This window comes from Stegodyphus dumicola, chromosome 12, assembly GCF_044657685.1.
Source record: "Stegodyphus dumicola isolate Sdum_Otavi_A_Nest chromosome 12, ASM4465768v1".
In the NCBI taxonomy this organism is placed as follows: Eukaryota; Metazoa; Arthropoda; class Arachnida; order Araneae; family Eresidae; genus Stegodyphus; species Stegodyphus dumicola.
The window spans coordinates 5,820,113-5,841,536 of NC_140779.1; the positions used below are offsets into that span (position 1 = coordinate 5,820,113).

Genomic DNA, 21,424 nt, shown 5'->3' on the forward strand with positions numbered 1-21,424 from the left:
CAAAACACGTTAAGATGTAAATTCATATACTATATCTTAAGAAATTTTGAATTAAAAAACTGTAATTTTTTGCAAGTATGCTTAAAATATAATCTACTTTAAGATGATGGTAAAAATTTTGTAGGTTATAATTCAAAATGTTTTTAAAAAATTTATAAATTTTGAAGTGTGAAAGGATGATTCATATAAGTTTAATGAAAAAAGAAATATTAATAATATATTAAATTCAATTAACATGGAGGAGCTAAAATTTTGAGAGCTAATTTTTAAAAAATTACTCCTGCCATTTTTACAAAGTTTGGCACTTTGACATAATTTGAGTCGTAGAATCGAAATATGGAAATGATATGTTATTTCCGAAAAGTTCAATTTTATGTCAAAATGCCTATGTTAGAACAATGCTATATATAAATCTAATATGTATCCTAAGTCGCTCTTTCAAGATATAGAAAATGCAAGTTAAATTTTGACAACGGGAACAGGAGATATAGAGCTGTCCCCCCCCCTTTTTTTTTTTTTTTTTTTTTTTTTTTTTTCCAAGGTGTAGATATTGTGTGGGTAATCGGGTAATCTTACCAGTTTACTATGCACTGATGTAAAACAAAAATATTAATGGCATTAAACGTTGGTTGAATCTTCATAAAACGTTATGTAAATGTTCACGGTAGATTAAGACAATTTATATAAAATAAGATTTAATAAAAAAAATTCTGAAAATTACTAGGGCTAGAGGAATGAAATTTGCCCAATTTCAGTTTCATTAATTCAATGAATTTTATCTATCATTAAGATGCATTTTTCGTAGTAGAGTTTATAAATTAAAAACCAACAGATGTCATGAAAAACTAGAAGGGAGGAAGCTAAGCCACACCCATTTGTATATTATTATTACTTGTATTATTTGTTGAATAACATTATAATGCTTCTTACTGAATATAGCAAGCCTTTCCTTAACATTTAGCTAAACATGATTACTAAATTCTAAAGCATTCCACTGTAGTGCAATCATCTTGAAGTATTATGGTAATACTAATTCAGAAGTCAAAGAACAAAAATCAGCGTTATATTTACAAAATTTTCACAGGACTAGTTTCGATGGTTTTACCGAACCACCATCTTCAGCTGCAAAACCGCAAATGAACAAGATAGGAAATAATGATTAGATAAGATAAGAAAGCCTGGACAAGAATAAAAAATTCAATAGAGTTTGTAAAAAAAGTTAAAAACATTTCTCCTAGTAATTTACTCATGGTTTCTTTTGATGTAAAATCATTATTCACCAATGTCCCAGTGGAGGGTGCATTAAGATGTCTAGAAACCACACTTCGCGAATTTCATTTCTCTTGCATCGAAATTGATGAGCTAATTTCTCTAACTCAACTCTGTTTGAAACAAACACATTTTGTTTTCCAAAATAAATATTACGAGCAAACTGAGGGATTAGCCATGGAAAGCCCCCTCAGTCCCATCCTGGCTGATATCTACATGCATTATTATGAATCAAAATTGTTTGAAACTTTACCGCTATGTAGACGATACTTTTACCCTGTTTGAAGGTAATAAAGATGATTTAAATAAAGTTCTTTCAACAATGAATTCTATTGATCCTGCTATTCAGTTCACTTTTGAAATTGAGACTTGCAATTCTCTTCCGTTTCTCGACATTCTGGTCACACGTAACACATCCAACTTCAGTACTACAGTTTACCGTAAACCTTCATCGGTTTGCCTTCCACCACACTTTAAATCATGTCATCTGACTAAACAAAAGTTAGCTTCATTTTATTCCTATGTTTTCCATGCTCTTCAAGTTTGCTCCTCCAAACAAGCCCTTGATGAAGAACTAAATTATTAAAAAGCAATAGCTATTGACAGGGGCTTTTTGCCCAACATTATTAATCAAGCAGTTAAAAAATTCTCATCTCAACACACTAAAAGGCACACTCTTGTTTTAGGAGATTATAAAAATTCTGTTGTCATTCCCTTCTTTCCATCAATTAGGTATAAAGTTGCACATATTTTGCAGAAATTTAACTTTCGGGTTGTTTATTCTCCCATCAATAAAATTCCGAGTTCCATACTCAAGGACCCCATTCCGGATATGAATTCCTGGGGTATTTATAGGATTCCTTGCCAGTGTGGTTTAATTTACATTGGCCAAACTAAGAGAGCCTTGAAGTTTTGCGTCAAGGAACATGAGGCATATGTTAGAAAAAAGGAAACACAGAAGTCTTCTGTTGCTCAACATTGTTGGTCCGAAAACCACACTTTCAGTTTTTCTGCTGCCAAAATTATTCAAAAAACATCTTCCATTGGAGAACTGGATTTTCTAGAGGCATTTCACATTCAAAAAATCTTTCTGTTCTAGTTAACGATCCTAATTCCAATCCAAATTTGCCTTCGGCCTTTAAAGAAATTATGTTTTAGTTCTGGTTTTGCCAACAGATGGCGCCACTTGCTTATTCTTGTCCAGGCTTTCTTATCTTATCTAATCATTATTTCCTATCTTGTTCATTTGCGGTTTTGCAGCTGAAGATGGAGGTTCGGTAAAACCATCGAAACTAGTCCTGTGAAAATTTTGTAAATATAACGCTGATTTTTGTTGTTTGACTTCTGAATTAGTATTTATTCAGCGTGTTATTGTGTCATAAGTATTATGGTAAGTTAAATATGCTTCTCTACCATATATTATTTTTCTTTCCTATTCTTTACATTATTTGCAAATTTGTGTATCATATAACTAATGCCTGAATTAATATTTTGTGAAGAATAAAAAATTAGATAGCCATCGTTGAGCGCTTTGAAGCTCCACATGTAAGATAGCTAGGCTCAGGGCTGTTCCAAGGGCTCCATTGGCTGCCTGTATATGTTTTTAAGATTGATGCCCCCAAATTAAAAGCAAAATGCTCAATGATTAATAAAATTTTTATTTCATATTCGCTACGTACTTACAATGAATTTAAAATATTTAGGTGTGGTATCACGAGAGTACGGCCGCCCACATACTTTTACATGCTGCACCCCCACTAAGAACGGACCTGGCTAGGCTAAAATGTGCTTATTAACTGGCTGTTAATTATTCTTTGCAGTTTCAAGCTTTTAAAGAACTTGAGTCAGTATTACTAAGCATTTCTTGGAAAGAAGTATGTAAAATATCCACTACATTTCCCGCCATAAAAACATTCATAAATGCTTTTAAAAAAATGCTCTGAAATAGCCAATATGCTCTTTTTAAGCCCAATTACCAAAAATAATTTTTTCAAAATGCCCAATTAAGTTCTAGTGTAAATGGGGATTTTAATATTTTATATACAAATGATGCTAAATCATTGTATATACACATTTCCCAATTACTATTCAGGTTTTTCTCCGGAATGAAATTTATGTATTCAAAATTGGTAAAATTAGTTTTAGATGGATGCTAACTCTGACAGATCTGAGTTGCTTTAGTCGGCAGCACAGAAATTTAGGATCTGAAGTAATGGAAGCCACGTTATTTTCCATTAAGAGAATGTCGGTTTTTTGGTGGGTTATGGATGTAAATCTTCAGTAATCTATTAAGTTTTATTAATTAAATACACATTATCATCTTCTTTGGTCTTGATTTTGTTACTTAAATTATTGGTAATGGGATGACTGTTTTACTACTTTCATGCTAAAAGATTTTCATTTGATATAACTCTAGGTAAATTTCCATAACAAAGTGAAAATCAGTACTACTTACACTTCTTGAAAGTATTAAACTGGCTGTCATTTTCTATTAGTTCACCTACGGTTTGTTTTGGCTGTGGCAATACTCCAGACGCCAGATGTACAATTCCATTTGTTGCAAAATTATTTTTTCCGATTATGGGTATACAATTGGCTGTCACAACCTAGAAGAAAATTTAACAAATTTTTAATGTGGAATTACATTACTGATGATTAACTTTATGACAGAATATTTTCATTAATTGTATATCATGTTATAATTTTATTGTATTTAATAATATGCAAATTCTTACTTCGTGTGCAGGCTGATATTTATTGATACGAATCTTAGATGCCTCAGTCAAGGTATTTAAAAGCTCTTCATTTTCTAAGTTATCAATGTTTGTGAAGCCCTCCAATATATGGCCTGCCACAATTGAAGAAACATCAATCAAACGTTTAGCTGGATTTATGGCAGAGATTTCATTCTGAAATAAAAGCAGTTAATTTTAAAACACATTGAGGAAAAAATAAGAACACTGAAATATGGTATGATAAACATTATTTCAGACAAAATACTGATATAGATAAATATAATGAATTGACAGTGAGGTATTAATAATACTCGACACCAAATTTTATGCTAATATTCAAGAAAGACCTAGAAACGAGAACAAATTTTTTGATGAAAACATCAATTTAATTGGTCAGCAGATTTTAAGACTACTATATTCCATCTTGTTATTTGTGCCAAAGTTTGAAGGGAAATTAACACAAATATATATATATATATATGTAATAATAAAATTCCATAGTTAAGAATACACTTAAAATTCTAACTGTATGTTCTTTTCATTTTTAATGGCGACGTTCTCTTATTTGAAAGTACGTGGAATTAAATCCACAGCCCCGTAGTCAAGTTGTTTTTCCTGCCTTTTCTACACGTACAGTTATAGAATGTTCTAGAGATATTTAAAGCGTACTGGAATGGCTGACGTCATTTCTTGGAAGCTCCGCCTTTCTAGAGGCTATAAAAGGACTCGCAAAGGAATATCGAGGTCTTTTCTTTAACGTAACGATGCAGTAAACTTCATACAAAAAGTTATTAGTAGTTCTTTTTTATTTTCTTCGGAGATCTGATTTTGTAACTGCTATTTCTCCCGAATAATAATAAATGGGTCCTGTTTTTAAACTTATCGTCTGATAATTTAAGCTATGACTACATCTATATTTCTTCACCAATCTATTTATTCCGGACAAAAGCTGGTACATCACAAGAAGTCGGCAGGATGGGTGTACCCAAAGAGGAAAGTAATTCCAAAAAAAGTGAAAGAACGTTTTAAGTGCAAGTTGTGTCTGTTTTTTTTACAATTGAAGAATTGTGGTACAACTTTGTCTTCACATTTTGAGCGCGTCTCAGAGTTAAGAACCGCATGATTTGGATATCATCTGCTGGAAAGAAGCTGCAGAATTTCAATCATTTATGCTGTTTTTTTTTTTTTTTTTTTTTTTTCCCTCTCTCTCTCTCAATTGAAAAATTGTGAATTGTGATACAGCTTTGTCTTCGCATTTTGAGCGCGTCTCATAGTTAGAACCACATGATTTGTATATTGTTTGCTGGAAAGAGGCTGAAGAATTTCAATCATTTATTCTTTTTTTTTTTTTTTTTTTTTTTTTTTAACAGCACACAAATGAGCAGGATTAAATAGTGTACTCAACAGCCAAGTAAGAACAGATTTTAAGAAATTATTTTTTCTCAGTGTGTGAACTAAGTTGCTACGACAATAGTTTGGTTTATATATATTATGTTAAAGTAATTACGAGTTTATTTAAATTTCAAGTCTTATTCTAATTAATAGTATTCTAAGTAAGATTTGATATTATCCTGAAATGTGTAGTGATAATCATAAAATTTGAGAATACAAAATTTTTCTATAAGTCTATTATTCTATGAAGTGTTGATAATAATCTGAAGAGTTTTTGGTTTAAAAAAATATTTTGAGAAAAGTGCACATTTTTGTTCTCAAGAAAATTTTAAAGTTTCAGTTACAATGTCGACAAAGCAGGAACCCGTTAATCTTGACGATTCACTGAACGTGAATCAAGATACAATAGATTTAAATATTATTCCATTTGAAGATTCTAAGGACAGTGATATAATTTCTCGGTTAGGTTATTTTAACAAAGTCTGCCAAAATAAGGACGGAAATTGGAAACTTCAAAATATTTCTCGTTACATTAAGGGAAAAGCCCTCTGGCTCTATATTAAAAATTGCCATGAGCTAAAACCTTACACAGAATTTGAACAAATATTAAAAGAAAACTTTATCAATCCCACCTTAACAACTTTCAGCAACTTCGCTAATTTAAAATATAACGCCAGAGAAGACATCACAAATTACTTTCGAAAGAAAATCGAAGTGGGTAAGTGGCTTAATTTCGATAAATCAAAAATTTTAGAAGGTTTGACAGATGGTTTGCCAATGAAAATTCTTTGATGATTGTTCAAAGTCCCGCTGATCTGATAACTTGGCTAGAACAAGCCCACAAACTTCGACAAATTCATGAATTTAAAGATGAAAATTCACAAAATTATAACAGAGCTTGGAATAGTCAACAATTCAGACAAGCTAATTTCCGAAATAATAATCGTCAGTTTGTTGATAATCGACCCAATGCATCTAATTACAAACCTCATAGTTTTCAACAAATTGGAAATAAATCTAACAGCAATATAAACAATGGAAAGAAAGTTGTAAGTCACCATACTAATAGTAATTTTGATGGTATAGCCCCATCACCTTGTAGAATATGTACCAAAAAAGGGATACCAAATTGTTATCACTGGGCTCAAATCTGCCCATTCTGAAATGAGAACAACGAAACTTAAACTAATTCTAATGTGGAAAACAAAAATTCGGGGGTCTGATTCTTCGGGAATTTGACAACTAAGAATTAAGGGATTTTTATCCCATGGCAGATCAGTCGACTGTGTCATGGACACTGGCATGACATTGTCTATCATCTCTGAAAAATCTGCAAACAATTTACAGTTAAAAATTCAAAAGGTAAAAGGTATTAAACTTAGGCAAACTAAAGGAAATTTTTCTATTGATAAAATGTGTAGATTACAAATGAAAATTGGAAATATTATTAAACTATTTAACTTGTTAGTGTTAGATACTAATTTAGATTATGTTCTTTTGGGTTTAAATGAATGTAAATTATTTGAATTAAAAATTGATTGTAGTAATTTAGTGGTAACTCAAAGAAATGAAAACATTTCAAATTCTGTGAATATAAATAACAGAGTTTCTTTGCATGTACAACTTGATCAAGTACCTGAAAAAAACAGTAATGTAATGAAATCTATTAAGACAAAACCTAGAAGTAATTAATATCTCTGAGGTAATAAGTGTTGATGAAAATAATATATGTAAGAAAATAATGTGTCTAAAAGTATAATAGTTAATGAAGGTAATAAGTCTAAATTATGAAGTTTAATGATGATAAGATGTCTTAAGGTAACAAGAGTTAATGTAAATAATAAAAGTAATGTAAAACTAAAAATTCAAAAAAGTGATGTGAAAAAACAAAGTAGTGAAATAACAACAGATTCAGAGAGTATGGAGGAAGAAAACCCTGAATTAATTAAATTGTTAAATAAATATGATGTAGGTAAAATTAACATTGAACCACAACGAATTAAATTGACTTCTGATTTGCCTGTCACTTTAAGACCTTATCGAACTTCCCCTAAGGAAGAAGAAGAAATAAGATGACAAATTGATCAAGTATTAAAAAAATGGAATTATTAAAGAAAGTAGTAGTCCTTATACATCCCCAGTAACTTTAGTATTAAAACACGATGAAGGGAAAAAAACTATAATGTGTATTGATTATCGTAAGTTGAATGCTTTAGCAAAGACCGATGATCATTCCCTGCCAAGGATAGACTTTTTATTAGAAAAATTAAGTAATGCAAATGTTTTTTTCTACAATAGATCTAAGATCAGGGTTTTGCCACATTCCTATTCACCCTGATAACAACGAAAAATTGACTTTTATTACGAATTTTGGACTGTATGAATGGCTAAGACTCCCTTTTGGCTTCAAAAATGCACCGGCTATCTTTAACAGTTATTAAACGCATCCTCACTAAAAATAAAATCCAATTTGCTTGTAGTTATTTTGATGACATAATTGTTTACTATTCTTCGAAATAACAACATCTAAAGTATTTGAGTGAAGTATTTGAAATATTTATTCAAGAAGGTATTAAATTGAACCAGAGTAAATGTGTCTTTGCCAAAGATAAAAATCAATTTTCTAGGTTATGAAATTAGAAAGGGTAAAGTTACCCCAGATAACCAAAATATTGAAAGTATTAAAAATTTGAAATATCCAAGTAATGTAAAAGAACTAACAAAGAGTGTTAGGCAGTGTAAATGTTTATCATAGATTCATACCTAATTATGCTAAATTAAGATCTCTAAATAAATTATTGAAAAAAGATGTACCATGGGCATTGGGATGATCAATGTCAAACTGCTTTTGACGAACTGAAAAAATATTCTTATTTCAAAACCAGTCTTACAATTGTATGATCCAAATAAACCTTGTTATGTTTTTGTTGATGCATCACAGATTGCTGTGGGAGCTGTTTTGAAGCAGCCAGATGAAAGTAATTTATTACACCCAGTTTCCTACCATTCTAGATCTTTAAAGATTATGAAAAAAATTATGTAATTACAGAACTTGAATGTCTAGCTATTGTTGATGCATTAGATAAATTTTATTACTATTTTCACGGTCAAAAATTTACAATCCATACCGATCATGCAGCCCTTGTTTGGCTTAAAAATGTTAAGAATTTAAGAGGCAGATTATTCCGTTGGTCACTCCGACTCAGTATGTTTGATTATGAACTTAAATATCAAAAAGGCTCTACAAACGTTGAAGCTGATATGCTTTCTAGACAACCTGTTTCTCACCAGCTCCAACATTCTGTGTATTTACTTAATCATGATGAAATTATACAACAGTAAAAAAGTGACAATGTGTGTGATAAAAATATGTAGAACTAAATGATTTGATGGTAATCAAAAAGAAAAAAAAGGTTTGGTACCAAAATCCTTAAGATTAAAATTATTAACTGAAATTCATGAAAAATTCGGACGCAAAGGTACTCATGCTATGTTAAATTTAATCACCCCACAATATTATTGGCCCTACATTATTAAAGATATTGGAAATTTCGTGAAACATTGCCATGTTTGTCAAATTAATAAAAAGAAAAAAAACCAAAAAATTTGGACTTATGCAAGAAGTACCGCTGACTGAGAAACATTTTGAATGTCTTTCTATTGATACAGTCAGCGGTTTTAATTATTATAATTCTACAAAAAAATATTTATATCTTGTGATTAATCATGCCACAAGATATGTCTGGGCTTTTCCATCTAAAAGTGCAACTACAGAAACTTATGCTAATATTTTGAAACAAATTTTCCAAATTCAAGCCCCGAAAAAATCCTTAATGACCGAAATGCCACATTCACCTGCAATAGATTCAAAAAATTTCTTAGAAATTATAATGTAAAACAACTTCTAACTACTGCTCATCACCCCCAGACAAATGGTAAAGTAGAGTGTGTGAACCAAACCCTAGTAACCCGTTTAAGATGTAAAGTAAATTCTACATCATCGAAAATTCCATGGATGAAAATTTTGGATCAAGTTATTAGTGAATAAAATAATTCCCCTCATTCGGTAACTAAATTCACCCCTGCATATCTTTTACTTGGAAAACTTCCTTTCGATTCTCCCCTAGATCAAAATACTTACCCTCCAGTTGACATAGCAAGAAAATTTGCTAAAGAGAGAACTATTGAATATCATAAAAAGAATAAAAGTTGTTATGACACAAAATTTGCAGATGTAGATTTTCAACCTGGTGATCTAGTTTTATTTGATGAATTTGAATTTCCGAATACACGTAAATTGACACCTCCCTATTCTGGACCATACCAAATTGTCAAAAAATTATCCGAGGTTAATTATGAAATTGATAAAAAAGAATTACCACACAAGGAAACCTACTGATATTGTCCATGTTTCTAGACTACAACACTACCAAGACCCAGAAAATTTTAAACTACGTCACCAATAGGTAGACACACCTTCCTTTTGGTAAACGCTCAATTGGGATTGCTACTAAAGGTAATTAAAGCACCTCTAATTATTTAATGTCTAATTTTCTGTGTTGTAAATTTTTGGTGTGTTATTTTGTATCTTTGTATTTTTGTATTTATGTGTCAATTTTTTGGCAACGACATTAATGGTAATTATAAAATACTATTGAAGTTGAAAGTTGTGTTGAACGACAATGCAGTATATGACATAATTGTCATTGTCGATAGTAAAAGGTAAAATATGAGTAAAATTATTGTGTAAAATGATTATTATCAAAATAAGTGTTTTATATGAATAAGTAGTCAAAATGAAATACTGTAAACAAACTACAGTCAAAAGTCATTAATCCGGACTCGTCGGGACTTCGGCGATTCAGGATTATCTATTTTTCCGGATTATAGATCATCAGTTTAAATCTCGTAAGATGGCATGCACAAATTCTAAAATTAAAAATATGAAACCGTATTTTAGGAAATAAAGAACAATTATGATCTAAAGGGTATAAAAATTTACAAAAAAAGAAGCTTAATATTTATTTGTTTACTTTATTAAACATTTCTTTCAATGTAAGTTGTTTCGTTTTATGTTTTAATACTTTCTCTTTTATTCTATAAAGACATAATTTCTTGTTCAGTTAAAAAGCTCTGCTGTTCAAGTTCCGTAATTGCAGCGCCGAGAATACCGACTAACTTGTCAATCGAAATTTTTTCGTTTTCACTAACCTCTCTGTCACCTTCTTCATGTCTTTATCCATTTTTTGCAGCAATTCCACTTTTTGTTTGACGGACATTGAGACATACTTTCGTTTTGTAGATCCTTTGGGAGCTCCAGAATCGGAAATTGACATAATCGAAAGTTCAAGTTTACTTTTATAAAATTGCTCTTACAGTCTGCAAAAAATAATAAGCTGCATCCAATTCGAAGATTAAGGAATAACGCAAGCATCAGCATTAACTGAAATAGATAATTGTATAATTTTAGCTTATACCGTCCGTTATGCGTTAAACGCGCACGCGAAAACGTATTCTGCATTTTCGCACACGCATATGCGCGTGCGCGTAAACGCCTATGCGCATGTGTCAACGCGGCGCATGCGCAGAAAGTTTTTAGCTTTGAGGTCCGGATTATGGGTGTCCGAATTAACGACTTTTGACTGTACAAGTCAAAAGGAAATGTTAAGAAATTAATCAAGTATTGCAATTGTCAATGATATGAAGAAAAAAATAGACGAATACCTCACCTCAAATAGAAATTTTTAATATTAAAGCCACGGCAAACTGGAAATGAAAGATTTGTAAAATATGAACTGCTCTAACATTTTGCAGCAATCTCTAAAGACCTGGATCAAGAACTGAAACTATTCTCGAGAAATGTTTTCCCAATACTGCATATGCATAATGTTTTTTTTTCTTTATTTTCTATAAATGTCAATATATTAAGGTATATTATTTACAATTTTATATATTGATAATATTATTGACTGTGTTATAGTGAGAGGGTCTATTTAAGATTAATACAGTCAAGTCGTTAATTCGGACACCCATAATCCGGAATGATCTATATATAATCTGGACCTCAAAGCTACAAAATTTCTGCAAATGCGTCTCATTGACGCATGCGTGTAAGACCTTTACGGCTGCTAATGTGCATGTGCACATGCCCAAAATACGTTTACGCATGCGCGTTTAATGTATAACGGATGGTATAAGCTAAGCTAAAATTATCTAATTCAGTTAATGTTGCAGATTGCGTTGTTCCTTAATCTTCGAATTGGATCCGGCTTATTATTTTTTGCAGACTGTTAGAGCAATTTTATAAAAGTAAGCTTGAACTTTCGATTATGTCAAATAGAATTTCAGATATATATTTTACTAATATGTAAAGGATCTACAAAGCGAAAGTATGTTTCGAAGTCCATTAAAAAAAAAGTGGAATTGCTGCAAAAAAATGGATAAAGGCATATCCTTTGTTTATCTAACCATTCCGAAATCTGTTTATCAATTTCACGCTGCTCTGCCGGGGGGGGAGGATGCCGAGGCATAAATTGGAAGTTGATCTGTCAGCACTATCGTTATTTTGAGGGCAAATGTTTTTATTTTATTTGGCTTATAATTCCTTACTAAATGTAGTATTTCATTTCGATGTACTCCGTCTTTGATATGATTTAAATCAAATTCCTCGTCATTATGATTTGCTTCCGATAGTGAAGAAAGTAAAGTAAACAAATAAATATTAAGCCTTTTTTTTTTTGTAAATTTTGATACCCTTTACATCATAATTGTTCTTTATTTCATAAATTACTGTTTCATATTTTTAATTTTATAATTTCTGCATGCCATCTTACCAGATTTAAACTGATGATCTATAATCCGGAATCGCCGAAGTCCCGACGAGTCCTGATTAATGACTTTTGACTGTATTATTGTAACTCGAATTCTGAATGCGAGTTCTTCAAACAAATTAAGCAATTATTTAAAATAATTTTCTAGCTGTTGTCGCGTTTTCTTTCACTATCTGGAATGTCATGTGGTCGAGGCGCCCGGCTTCAAGCCTTTTCAGATGGGGGGAATATTTTGTAATAATAAAATTCCTTAAAATTCTAACTGTATGTTCTTTTCATTTTTAATGGTGACGGTCTCTTATTTGAAAGTACGTGGAATTAAATTCACAGCCCCGTAGTCAAGTTGTTTTTCCCGCCTTTTCTACATGTACAGTTATAGAATGTTCTGGAGATATTTTAGGCGTACTGGAATGGCTGATGAGGCTGACGTCATTTCTTAGAAGCTCCGCCTTTCCAGAGGCTTGCAAAGGAATATCGGGGTCTTTTCTTTAATGTAACGATGCAGTAAACTTCATACAAAAAGTTATTAGTATTTCTTTTTTATTTACTCCGGAGATCTGATTTTGTAACTGCTATATTAATAAACGGATTCTGTTTTTCAAACTTATTGTCTGATAATTTAAGCTACAACTACACTTCACCAATCTATTTATTCTGGACAAAAGCTGGTACATCATATATATATATATATATATATGTCATAATTTAATGCTTAAAAGGAAACACCAGAACTTTTAACAGCTTTCGATATCCGTCATGGCCGAGGGTTGAATGAATACAGACAAATGAGAAACTGGGTTTTTATAAATCACCAATCTTTATTCTCAAACATATCCAATTAGTTTGGCAGACATTTATTCAATCATTGTTAAATACGATAAATTTTATGTACATGAATTTTAAAAGGTAGACGTAGGCATATTAGTCTGAGAAGCAAAGCAGTGCGAAGATATTAGCACTGTAGAAGCTAGGGAAAGAAATGATGTAATTGTTTTGCCAAGAGTATTTATACTAAGAATGATGCATAAGTTCAACTAATCTGTGATTAGTTAATTTTTGGAGAACAGATGAATTTAGAAGGAAAAACAAAATCTAGAAAAGTTAATTTTGAGGTCGCCGATTATTGTTAAAGCAGCTATCATCGTATTTTGTTATATTTTACATGTATATCATATATCAGCAAATTAATATTTCAAGTTAATATTTTTCTACAGAATTTGAAAATTTAAAGAATGAATCGGGTTACACAAGGGAATCAGGATAATTATTTCAGTGACATTGATATTCAAAGAACTAAACCAAGGGAAAATTCCACCTTGAGGGGAATTCATAGTTTTAGACAGGGGAATATGGTCAGCCTTTTATTTACTTGTTAAGTATTTAGTTTTAATTTATGAATATAAAAAGCTACTTTGATTCAAGTTTTGATATTTATCAACATTTTCTATACTTTTTCCTTTTTAATTTATAGAACAAATTAAAAAAGAATCTAAGTAAATGCATATGTATTTTTTGAATTTTGGAAAGGAGGGGGTACAATCAACTAGCAGTGTTAAAGGGGTGCATGGGACAAAAAAAGTTGAAAACCACCGAACTAGACAATTAGCTGATATATGTCATTTTAACAGGGAGAAAACAAAATTTACGAAGCCTGAACGATATATGCGAGTTCATGAAAAACATTAATATACATTATTGCATCTTTTTATCCTAATACTGAAATATTATTCAGAGTTTACTTGATGCCTCTAACCAATGCATTAGGAAAAAGCGCTTTCTCCATTTTAAAAGCAGTTAAAAGTTATTTAAAAAATTTAATAAGATATGAGACTAAGGTCTTCAGCAAGGCTTGATATAGAAAAAAAATTTTTGAAGGGCTGGATTGTGAAGATATTCAATTTAAGTTTGATTAATGACTATATAATTAAGTACATGTATTTTTTGTTCGTATTCTCTATTATTAATAAAAACTTTAACTTGCATTGAAGATTTTGCTAGGAGCAACTTGCATAACAGTGTCCAAATTTCAATTTTTCATCCAGTGTATGCACCCAGCATTTTGTGTCTATTTTTCAATAGTTCTTTTTGGTGTACTGTATATAATAGTACTTCAATGTACATTTATGAGATAAAAATAGAAGACCTGCAAACAATATTGAGAGCAGAGTACACATAAATATCCCTTTTCTATATTGCAAATTATAATTTGAAATTTAATGTTGAGGAACTCAACAAAAAATTACAAGAATTCGAGGCAGGATTTCTAAATAGACAGATGCTCTGTAATTTATGAAAAATCTTTAAGACTTGAATACAATTTGCATAATGATGCAAAACTATATTATAATTTCTGGATTCCATGCATGAAGAAGATATTTATATGCTTCAAAGTGATATGTGTACATAGATTTTATTCAGAATTTAAGTGATATTTAGCATGAATAAAGGACTCAGATTCTTCTCATATGAAAAGTGGCATGATATTTGATAGCTAGTGTAAGGTGAATAAATGATTAATCAATAAAAAACTCTTATATTTGTGTATAAAAGTGGATTTAAAGATCTTTTCAAATGGCAGATATTACATTGATAATAAATTTGCAGCAATAAGTATGTGCTATACTTACATCTTCCGTATCATCTTCAAAATCAACTATAGCATCATTTGATGGTGCAAAAACTGTGTAATTTTCTGTCAGTAAGTTTTCCTTCAGGCCAGCGTTGTCAATCCAGTTCAGAAATTTATTCATTTCCAGTGATTTCATAGTGTCGATCAGATTTTCCATTTTCACTGGGGAAAAAAAAAAAAAAAAAAAAAAAAACAGCATTTTTTTCAAGATTAATGAAAACAGTAAATAAAATAACCATTAAAATTCTAACACAAATATAAAAATTACAGAATATTTTGCATAATTTTTAGAAAATTTTAAAAAGCATTGTTTTTTTTGATGCATAGCATAATTTAAAACAAACTTCATGCACTGAAATTCAAGCTGTGAAAAATCAAACTCTATGCATCAATAACTTATTGCTATAATCATAACTAATTTGTAACCATTGTAAGTAATCTGCATAAATTCTATTTGCCGTATGTAATATGTAAATTTATTGTCCATTTAATGCAAGTCTTAGACATTAAGGTCACTAACATGCCGTTAACATGTCAAACAGATGTCTGTTGTCATTCCTTTCTTTCCATCAATTAGCTACAAAATTGCACGTATTTTCCAGAAATTTAACTTTCCAGGCTGGTTTAACTTTCTCAGTATGGTTTAATTTACATTGGTCAAACTAAGACAGCCTTAAAATTTCACATTAAGGAACATGAGGCTTATGTTAGGAAAAAGGAAACACAGAAGTCCTCTGTTACCCAGCATTGTTGGTCCGAAAAATCACACTTTCCATTTTTCTGCAGACAAAATTATTCAAAAAACATCTTCCATTGGTGAATTAAGATTTCTAGAGGCATTTCACATTAAAAAAAAAAAAATCTTTCTGTTCTAGTTAACGACCCTAGTTCCAATCCATCTTTGCCCTCAAACTTTAAGGAAATTATGTTTTAGTTTTTGTTTCATCAATACATGGTGCCAATAGCTTAACTCCTGTCCAGCTATTCTTATCTTATCTCATTAATTTGCACTTTGACAGCTGAGGTTGATGGTTCGGTAAAACCATCGAAACTGGTCCTGTGAAAATTTTCAAAGTAAATATAAGACTGATTTTTGTTGTTTGACTTCTAAATAAGTCTTATCCATATCAAAACAAATAAAGCATCTTTCATCAAAAATACTTTTTGACTGACCTTCAGTTAATGTTTTAGTTTATGAAAACAGGCTATAACTTTAATTCACACTTTGAAATCACTGAAAGGGCAGAATCGCCTTTATTCTTAAATTGTAAGTAGTTTAAAAGCATTAGTTTTGCACCTTTTTACAGTACAATTAAAGTTTACATTAAAGTTCGTACTTTATAAAAAATTTTAAAGTATTTAATTTTTTTTTTCTTTTTTCATATGAAAGGTACTAAATATCTAAGATATATTACAGTATTTTCCCAAGAAAAAATGTATCCTTCTCATTAAAAGAAAATGCAAGCAATACTTGAATTAATATATTTTTCATTTTAAGGAATCATGCTTTCATTTCGCTGCTTTAAAAACAGCTCTATTAATGTTTCTTATTTATTACATAATAATTATATTAAACAGCTCAAAACAACACAGAAGAAAAAAATGGAATGAAACAGAAATGTTTTTAAATATATATATATATAATGATAAAACAACTGTACACTTTTGTAAATTTTCTATTTTTAACTTTTATATTTAACAGGATCATTATTACTATCTATTCAGAAAATGAGTCTTAATTTTAAATTAAACTGTGCTTGTATGAATCTGTGTGTACACAAACATATACAAATGCATACATACATTTCTCTCTCTCTCTCTCTCTCTCTCTCTATATATATATATATATATATATATATAGCAAACTTACACTTAGAAGTAACAAAACTTACATAGCAAGCAAACACTTAGAAGTAACAAAGAGTAGGAATTTTGATGGTGCAGAAATGTTAATCCATAATGAACAGGAAACTGGCAGTCAAAGTACATTAAATCTTCACTTTATTTTCAGTAAACATGTTGCAGGCATGAACAACTTGGCACATTATTTGTGCTTACTTCAAAAAGTGTACATTTTTTATGCTATAAGAAGGAAATAGTAGACCAGCTAAGCGAGGAGTAGCGAAGTGTGTTAAGTAGTAGTGTTATGTTCAGGTTGAAATCTTTATTCAGACTGAGTTAGTTTTGGTTCTCAATGCGTTTTGATTCGATAATTTGTATTACTGTAAAATTATTATTGGCTGTTTGAGTTTTAGTTTCATTTACATCATCAAAATTACATAAGAATCATATGGCATGGATTAGTCTCGAAATGACGCAGTACAAATAAAGATTACTATTTTTGAAATAGAGAAGGGAAATTAATTTATGCTGCTAATTAAAATTTTATCTTTCACATTTTTTTTATTTTTCTTATACATATACACACACATATATACACTCATACTTGAGATTCTGAAATGTTAGACGAGTCAATATTTGTGGTCATTTCATTACAATATCCACACATACACACACACACATATATACATACTTTGTTTTTACCATATCTTATAACACGGAGATAAAATTTTTCAAACTAAACTGAAAGTGCCCATTTATTAAGTGCAACAATGTTTGATAATAACACCTTTCAGATGAGATTAAAATGCATATATCTGATTCATAAGAGGGATGCTTTACACAAATACATGAGAAATGTGATCTATATTTTAAATTTAACACTGAGTATAATGATAAAATGTTTTGAATTATGCAAAGAATTAACAGCTAACAGTTTTCATGATAGCTACATTTACAAATGAAGCTATCATGAAAACCTGCTTCGTTTAAGTACAATATTTTTTTTTTTTAATGCAATGTCTAATGGCTGGAAGTAGTGCCAAATTAATACTTGAATTATGCAAGTTTTGAGGTGCAAATCCAAAGATGTAGCATGCTAATATAGTTATAATACTAAGACCTGTAGCATGTTAAATTATTAAAATGATGAAGCAATTAACATAATTTAATCATAAATATGTACTATGAAAGGTATCTGAATTTTGTTATTTTAGATTTAATTACTTACGTGCGCTGCATCCAGGTCTTCCATCTGTCCTTCGTATGTAACCATGGCAACACTGCCTTCTGAGGATCACTGTCTTTCGCATTCCATTAGTTTGTGTCCTTCATAAAAGAAAAGTACATGTATATACAGCATGTTAAAAAAAATGTCACAAGTTTATTTCCATAAATATTGATCCTAGAAATATACTTCCAATAACAGTTTATCTGAATAAGCTAGAGAATATTATGAAAGAAATTTTCACATCGTACACAGATTTTCTAAACATAAAATTTAGCTTTTATAATGATCCTCACAGATAAAAAAAATCCAAAGAATTACATTCATTATGCCTTATAATTTAAACATAAGAAATGTCCATAACTTTACATGCAAGATTATTTGTAATTAATTAAAATGCATGTCTGTTTAATTAAGGAATACTTAGTTTTATTATTATTATTAGCTGTTTTCATACGAAAATGGAAACTTCATTCTTGCATTTCCAGAACTTTTAAGACTAAACAGATATACTTTTTTGAATGATGAATTTTATTTAAATTTTAAATTTTAGCTTTTATTTAATTTTTTGAAAGGACATATTGATATCAAACACTTAAGATCATTATTTGATTCAATACTCTCAACTGCATATGAGGATTAATAAATTTACATTTCTTGATCTGCAGATTAATATCTGTAATTCTGCCACTTTATTGGCATGGTGATAAGGAAAATAGGATGCCATAGTCATAGATACAGTTTTGAATCTCAGAGAAGGCATGGTTGTTTATAAATTTATAGCGTCTTTGCAGTATAGGGGCACTTAACCCTTTTGCAAAGGGAATTGCAAACGCACTTATCGCTGCAGCCGGCAATCTATTTTATGAGTGTCTGTCCAGGGCTGGAGGGTTTTCTGCTATTAAGCCTAAATCCATGAAGAAGTTAGAAATGCAACCATTTCTTGTCTGGCACACTAGCCAGAATGTGTATGTGAATCTTTATGCATACTTTGTAATTTTATCCATTCCCATTCTTTCAGTTTATTAAAATATGTTTTTCTCTCCAGTAGTTCCAAATTACTATACATCCAAATTTTTACAAATTTTTTAATTGATTAATGTGTGAGATACCATTTTCTCAGTTATCCTTTACATTTGTATACCATATTCTAAACATAAGACTTGCATTCAACTCTTAATTTTTATTTTAATATAATTCATACAGTCAAAAGTCGTTAATCCGGACTCGTCGGGACTTCGGCGATTTCGGATTATAGATCATCAGTTTAAATCTGATAAAATTGCATGCAGAAACTATAAAATTAAAAATATGAAACCATAATTTATGAAATAAAGAACAATTATGATCTAAAGGGTATCAAAATTTACAAAAAAAAAAAAGCTTAATATTTATTTGTTTACTTTATTAAACATTTCTTTCAGTGCAAGTTGTTTAAGTTGCTTCCTTTTTTATGTGATAATACATTCTCTTTAATTCTATAAACAGACATAATTTCTTGTTCAGTTACAAAGTTCCGCTGTTCAAGTCCTATAATTGCTGTGTCGAGAATACCGACTAATTTGTCAATCGAAATTTTTTTGTTTTCAATAACCGCTGTCACTTTCTTCGCTCTCGGAAGCGAATTATAATGACGAGGCATTTGATTTAAATCATATCAAAGATGGAGTACATCGAGATGAAATACTACATTTAGTAAGCAATTATAAGCCAAATAAAATAAAAACATCTGCCCCAAAGATAAGGATAGTGCTGACAGATCAACTTCCAATTCATTGCACGCCACGGCGTTAAAGATAAACAAACGTTAAAGTTTAGATAAACAAAGGATATGCCTTTATCCATTTTTTGCAGCAATTCCACTTTTTGTTGAATGGACTCCGAAACATACCTTCGCTTTGTAGATCCTTTACATATTAGTAAATATATATCGGAAATTCTATTTGACATAATCGAAAGTTCAAACTTACTTTTATAAAATTGCTCTAACAGTCTGCAGAAAATAAGCCGGATCCAATTCGAAGATTAAGGAACAACGCAATCTGCAACATTAACTGAAATAAATAATTATATAATTTTAGCTTAGCTTATACCGTCTGTTATACATTAAACGTGCATTCATAAACGTATCTTGCGCACGCGCACATGCAAATTCGCAGCCGTAAAGGTCTTGCGCGGATTATAGATCATTCCGGATTATGGGTGTCCGAATTAACGAGTTTTGACTGTATTATTTTGTATAAATTTTAAGAAACACTTTCATTCAAATAATCATAAAGCTGACATTTTAGTGTTGAACCTCTATTTTGATATAATCAGTTTGTGCATATTTTAAGACAATGTTTTGCTTGTCTTACTATATATTTGTTTATATAAAGATATAGTTTTTCATACAGTCGTAAATTATTTATATTATTCGTTTTGCTTGTCTTACTATATATTTGTTTATATAAAGATATTATAGTTTTTCATACAGTCGTAAATTATTTATATATATTGCAATAGGAGGAGAGGACAGGTTTCTTGTTTTGAGAATTTTCGATTACTCACAATTATCAAAATCGAAGTTGAACTTATCATGTAAGTGGAACGCAGTTGTAAATGCTTATTATAACATTTAATTAAGTTAATTTTCTTCTGTTTTTGTATATTTGTAAAGCAATATATATTTTATTTAATTAAATAATATTTATCAATATAGATAATTATTTGTTCTTATATACTTACGTTTTTATACACGTGTGTGAAGATTCTGATGGCACACAACGTGTGGTTTGGAAATTGATGCTAAATCCAGGAATATCTTTTGTATCTTCTTCTGGTTCCTCAACTTCATTCCTTTCCACACAAACATTAGGCCTGTAAAAAAAAAATTAAGGCTATAGTTCAAATATATATATATAAAGAATAGATTTTGTTAGAGAAAAAGCAATTTAAATATATTTTATAGCGAAAAAGGCTTGTGTTAAAGAATAAGTGAATTTAAAAGCAGTATAATTTAACTATTTATAGTAATTTCTTCCACATATCTGTTGTGAATAACTATTATCTTAAGATTTCGATTCCATATTTGTTGAACGAGCAGCTAAATTATAGTTCTTAATTTTACTTATTTGTGAAAATTGTTAAAACATAATTCTAAACTGGGATTAGTTCCTTATAGAGAGGTTTTGATACCTCTCTCCATGAATTTCCCAGCTGATGTAACACATTCAGACTGCAGGCCACTAACAGCCAAGCAGTAATGTCGCTGAACACTGGGAGTTCCACCTGGGTTTGATTTCCTGCAAACGGGCTTGCTGCATGGGCATTTTCTTGTTCTTCCTCATGTGTAAACTTGGTTATGAGCCACTTTATCTTAGAAAGTTCTCCACAAAGACCTCCTTCTCCTTAGGTAGATAGCTTTGGAGTGTTTTGCCACAATCATCTACACTAAACATCTGGACTGTGTTCATATGGCTCATTTAATGCTAGATTTATATGGTGAATTTAGTGAAACTTT

General features: G+C 30.3%; 2 protein-coding genes across 2 annotated transcripts in view; one reads left to right on the forward strand and one right to left on the reverse strand.

Moving 5' to 3' along the window:
* Window positions 1–21,424, forward strand: part of LOC118197442 (uncharacterized) — a 576,327-nt gene that overhangs the window by 362,056 nt on the left and 192,847 nt on the right. The gene's annotated exons all lie outside the window — the stretch shown is intronic.
* Window positions 1–21,424, reverse strand: part of LOC118198179 (transforming growth factor-beta-induced protein ig-h3-like) — a 70,352-nt gene that overhangs the window by 15,410 nt on the left and 33,518 nt on the right. The window contains exons 3-7 of the mRNA XM_035369795.2: window positions 20,650–20,781; window positions 17,926–18,023; window positions 14,854–15,017; window positions 4,005–4,178; window positions 3,725–3,875 (exon numbers count right to left, since the gene is read on the reverse strand). Coding sequence (XP_035225686.1) covers window positions 3,725–3,875; window positions 4,005–4,178; window positions 14,854–15,017; window positions 17,926–18,023; window positions 20,650–20,781 — 719 coding nt within the window. The remainder of the gene's footprint in view (window positions 1–3,724; window positions 3,876–4,004; window positions 4,179–14,853; window positions 15,018–17,925; window positions 18,024–20,649; window positions 20,782–21,424) is intronic.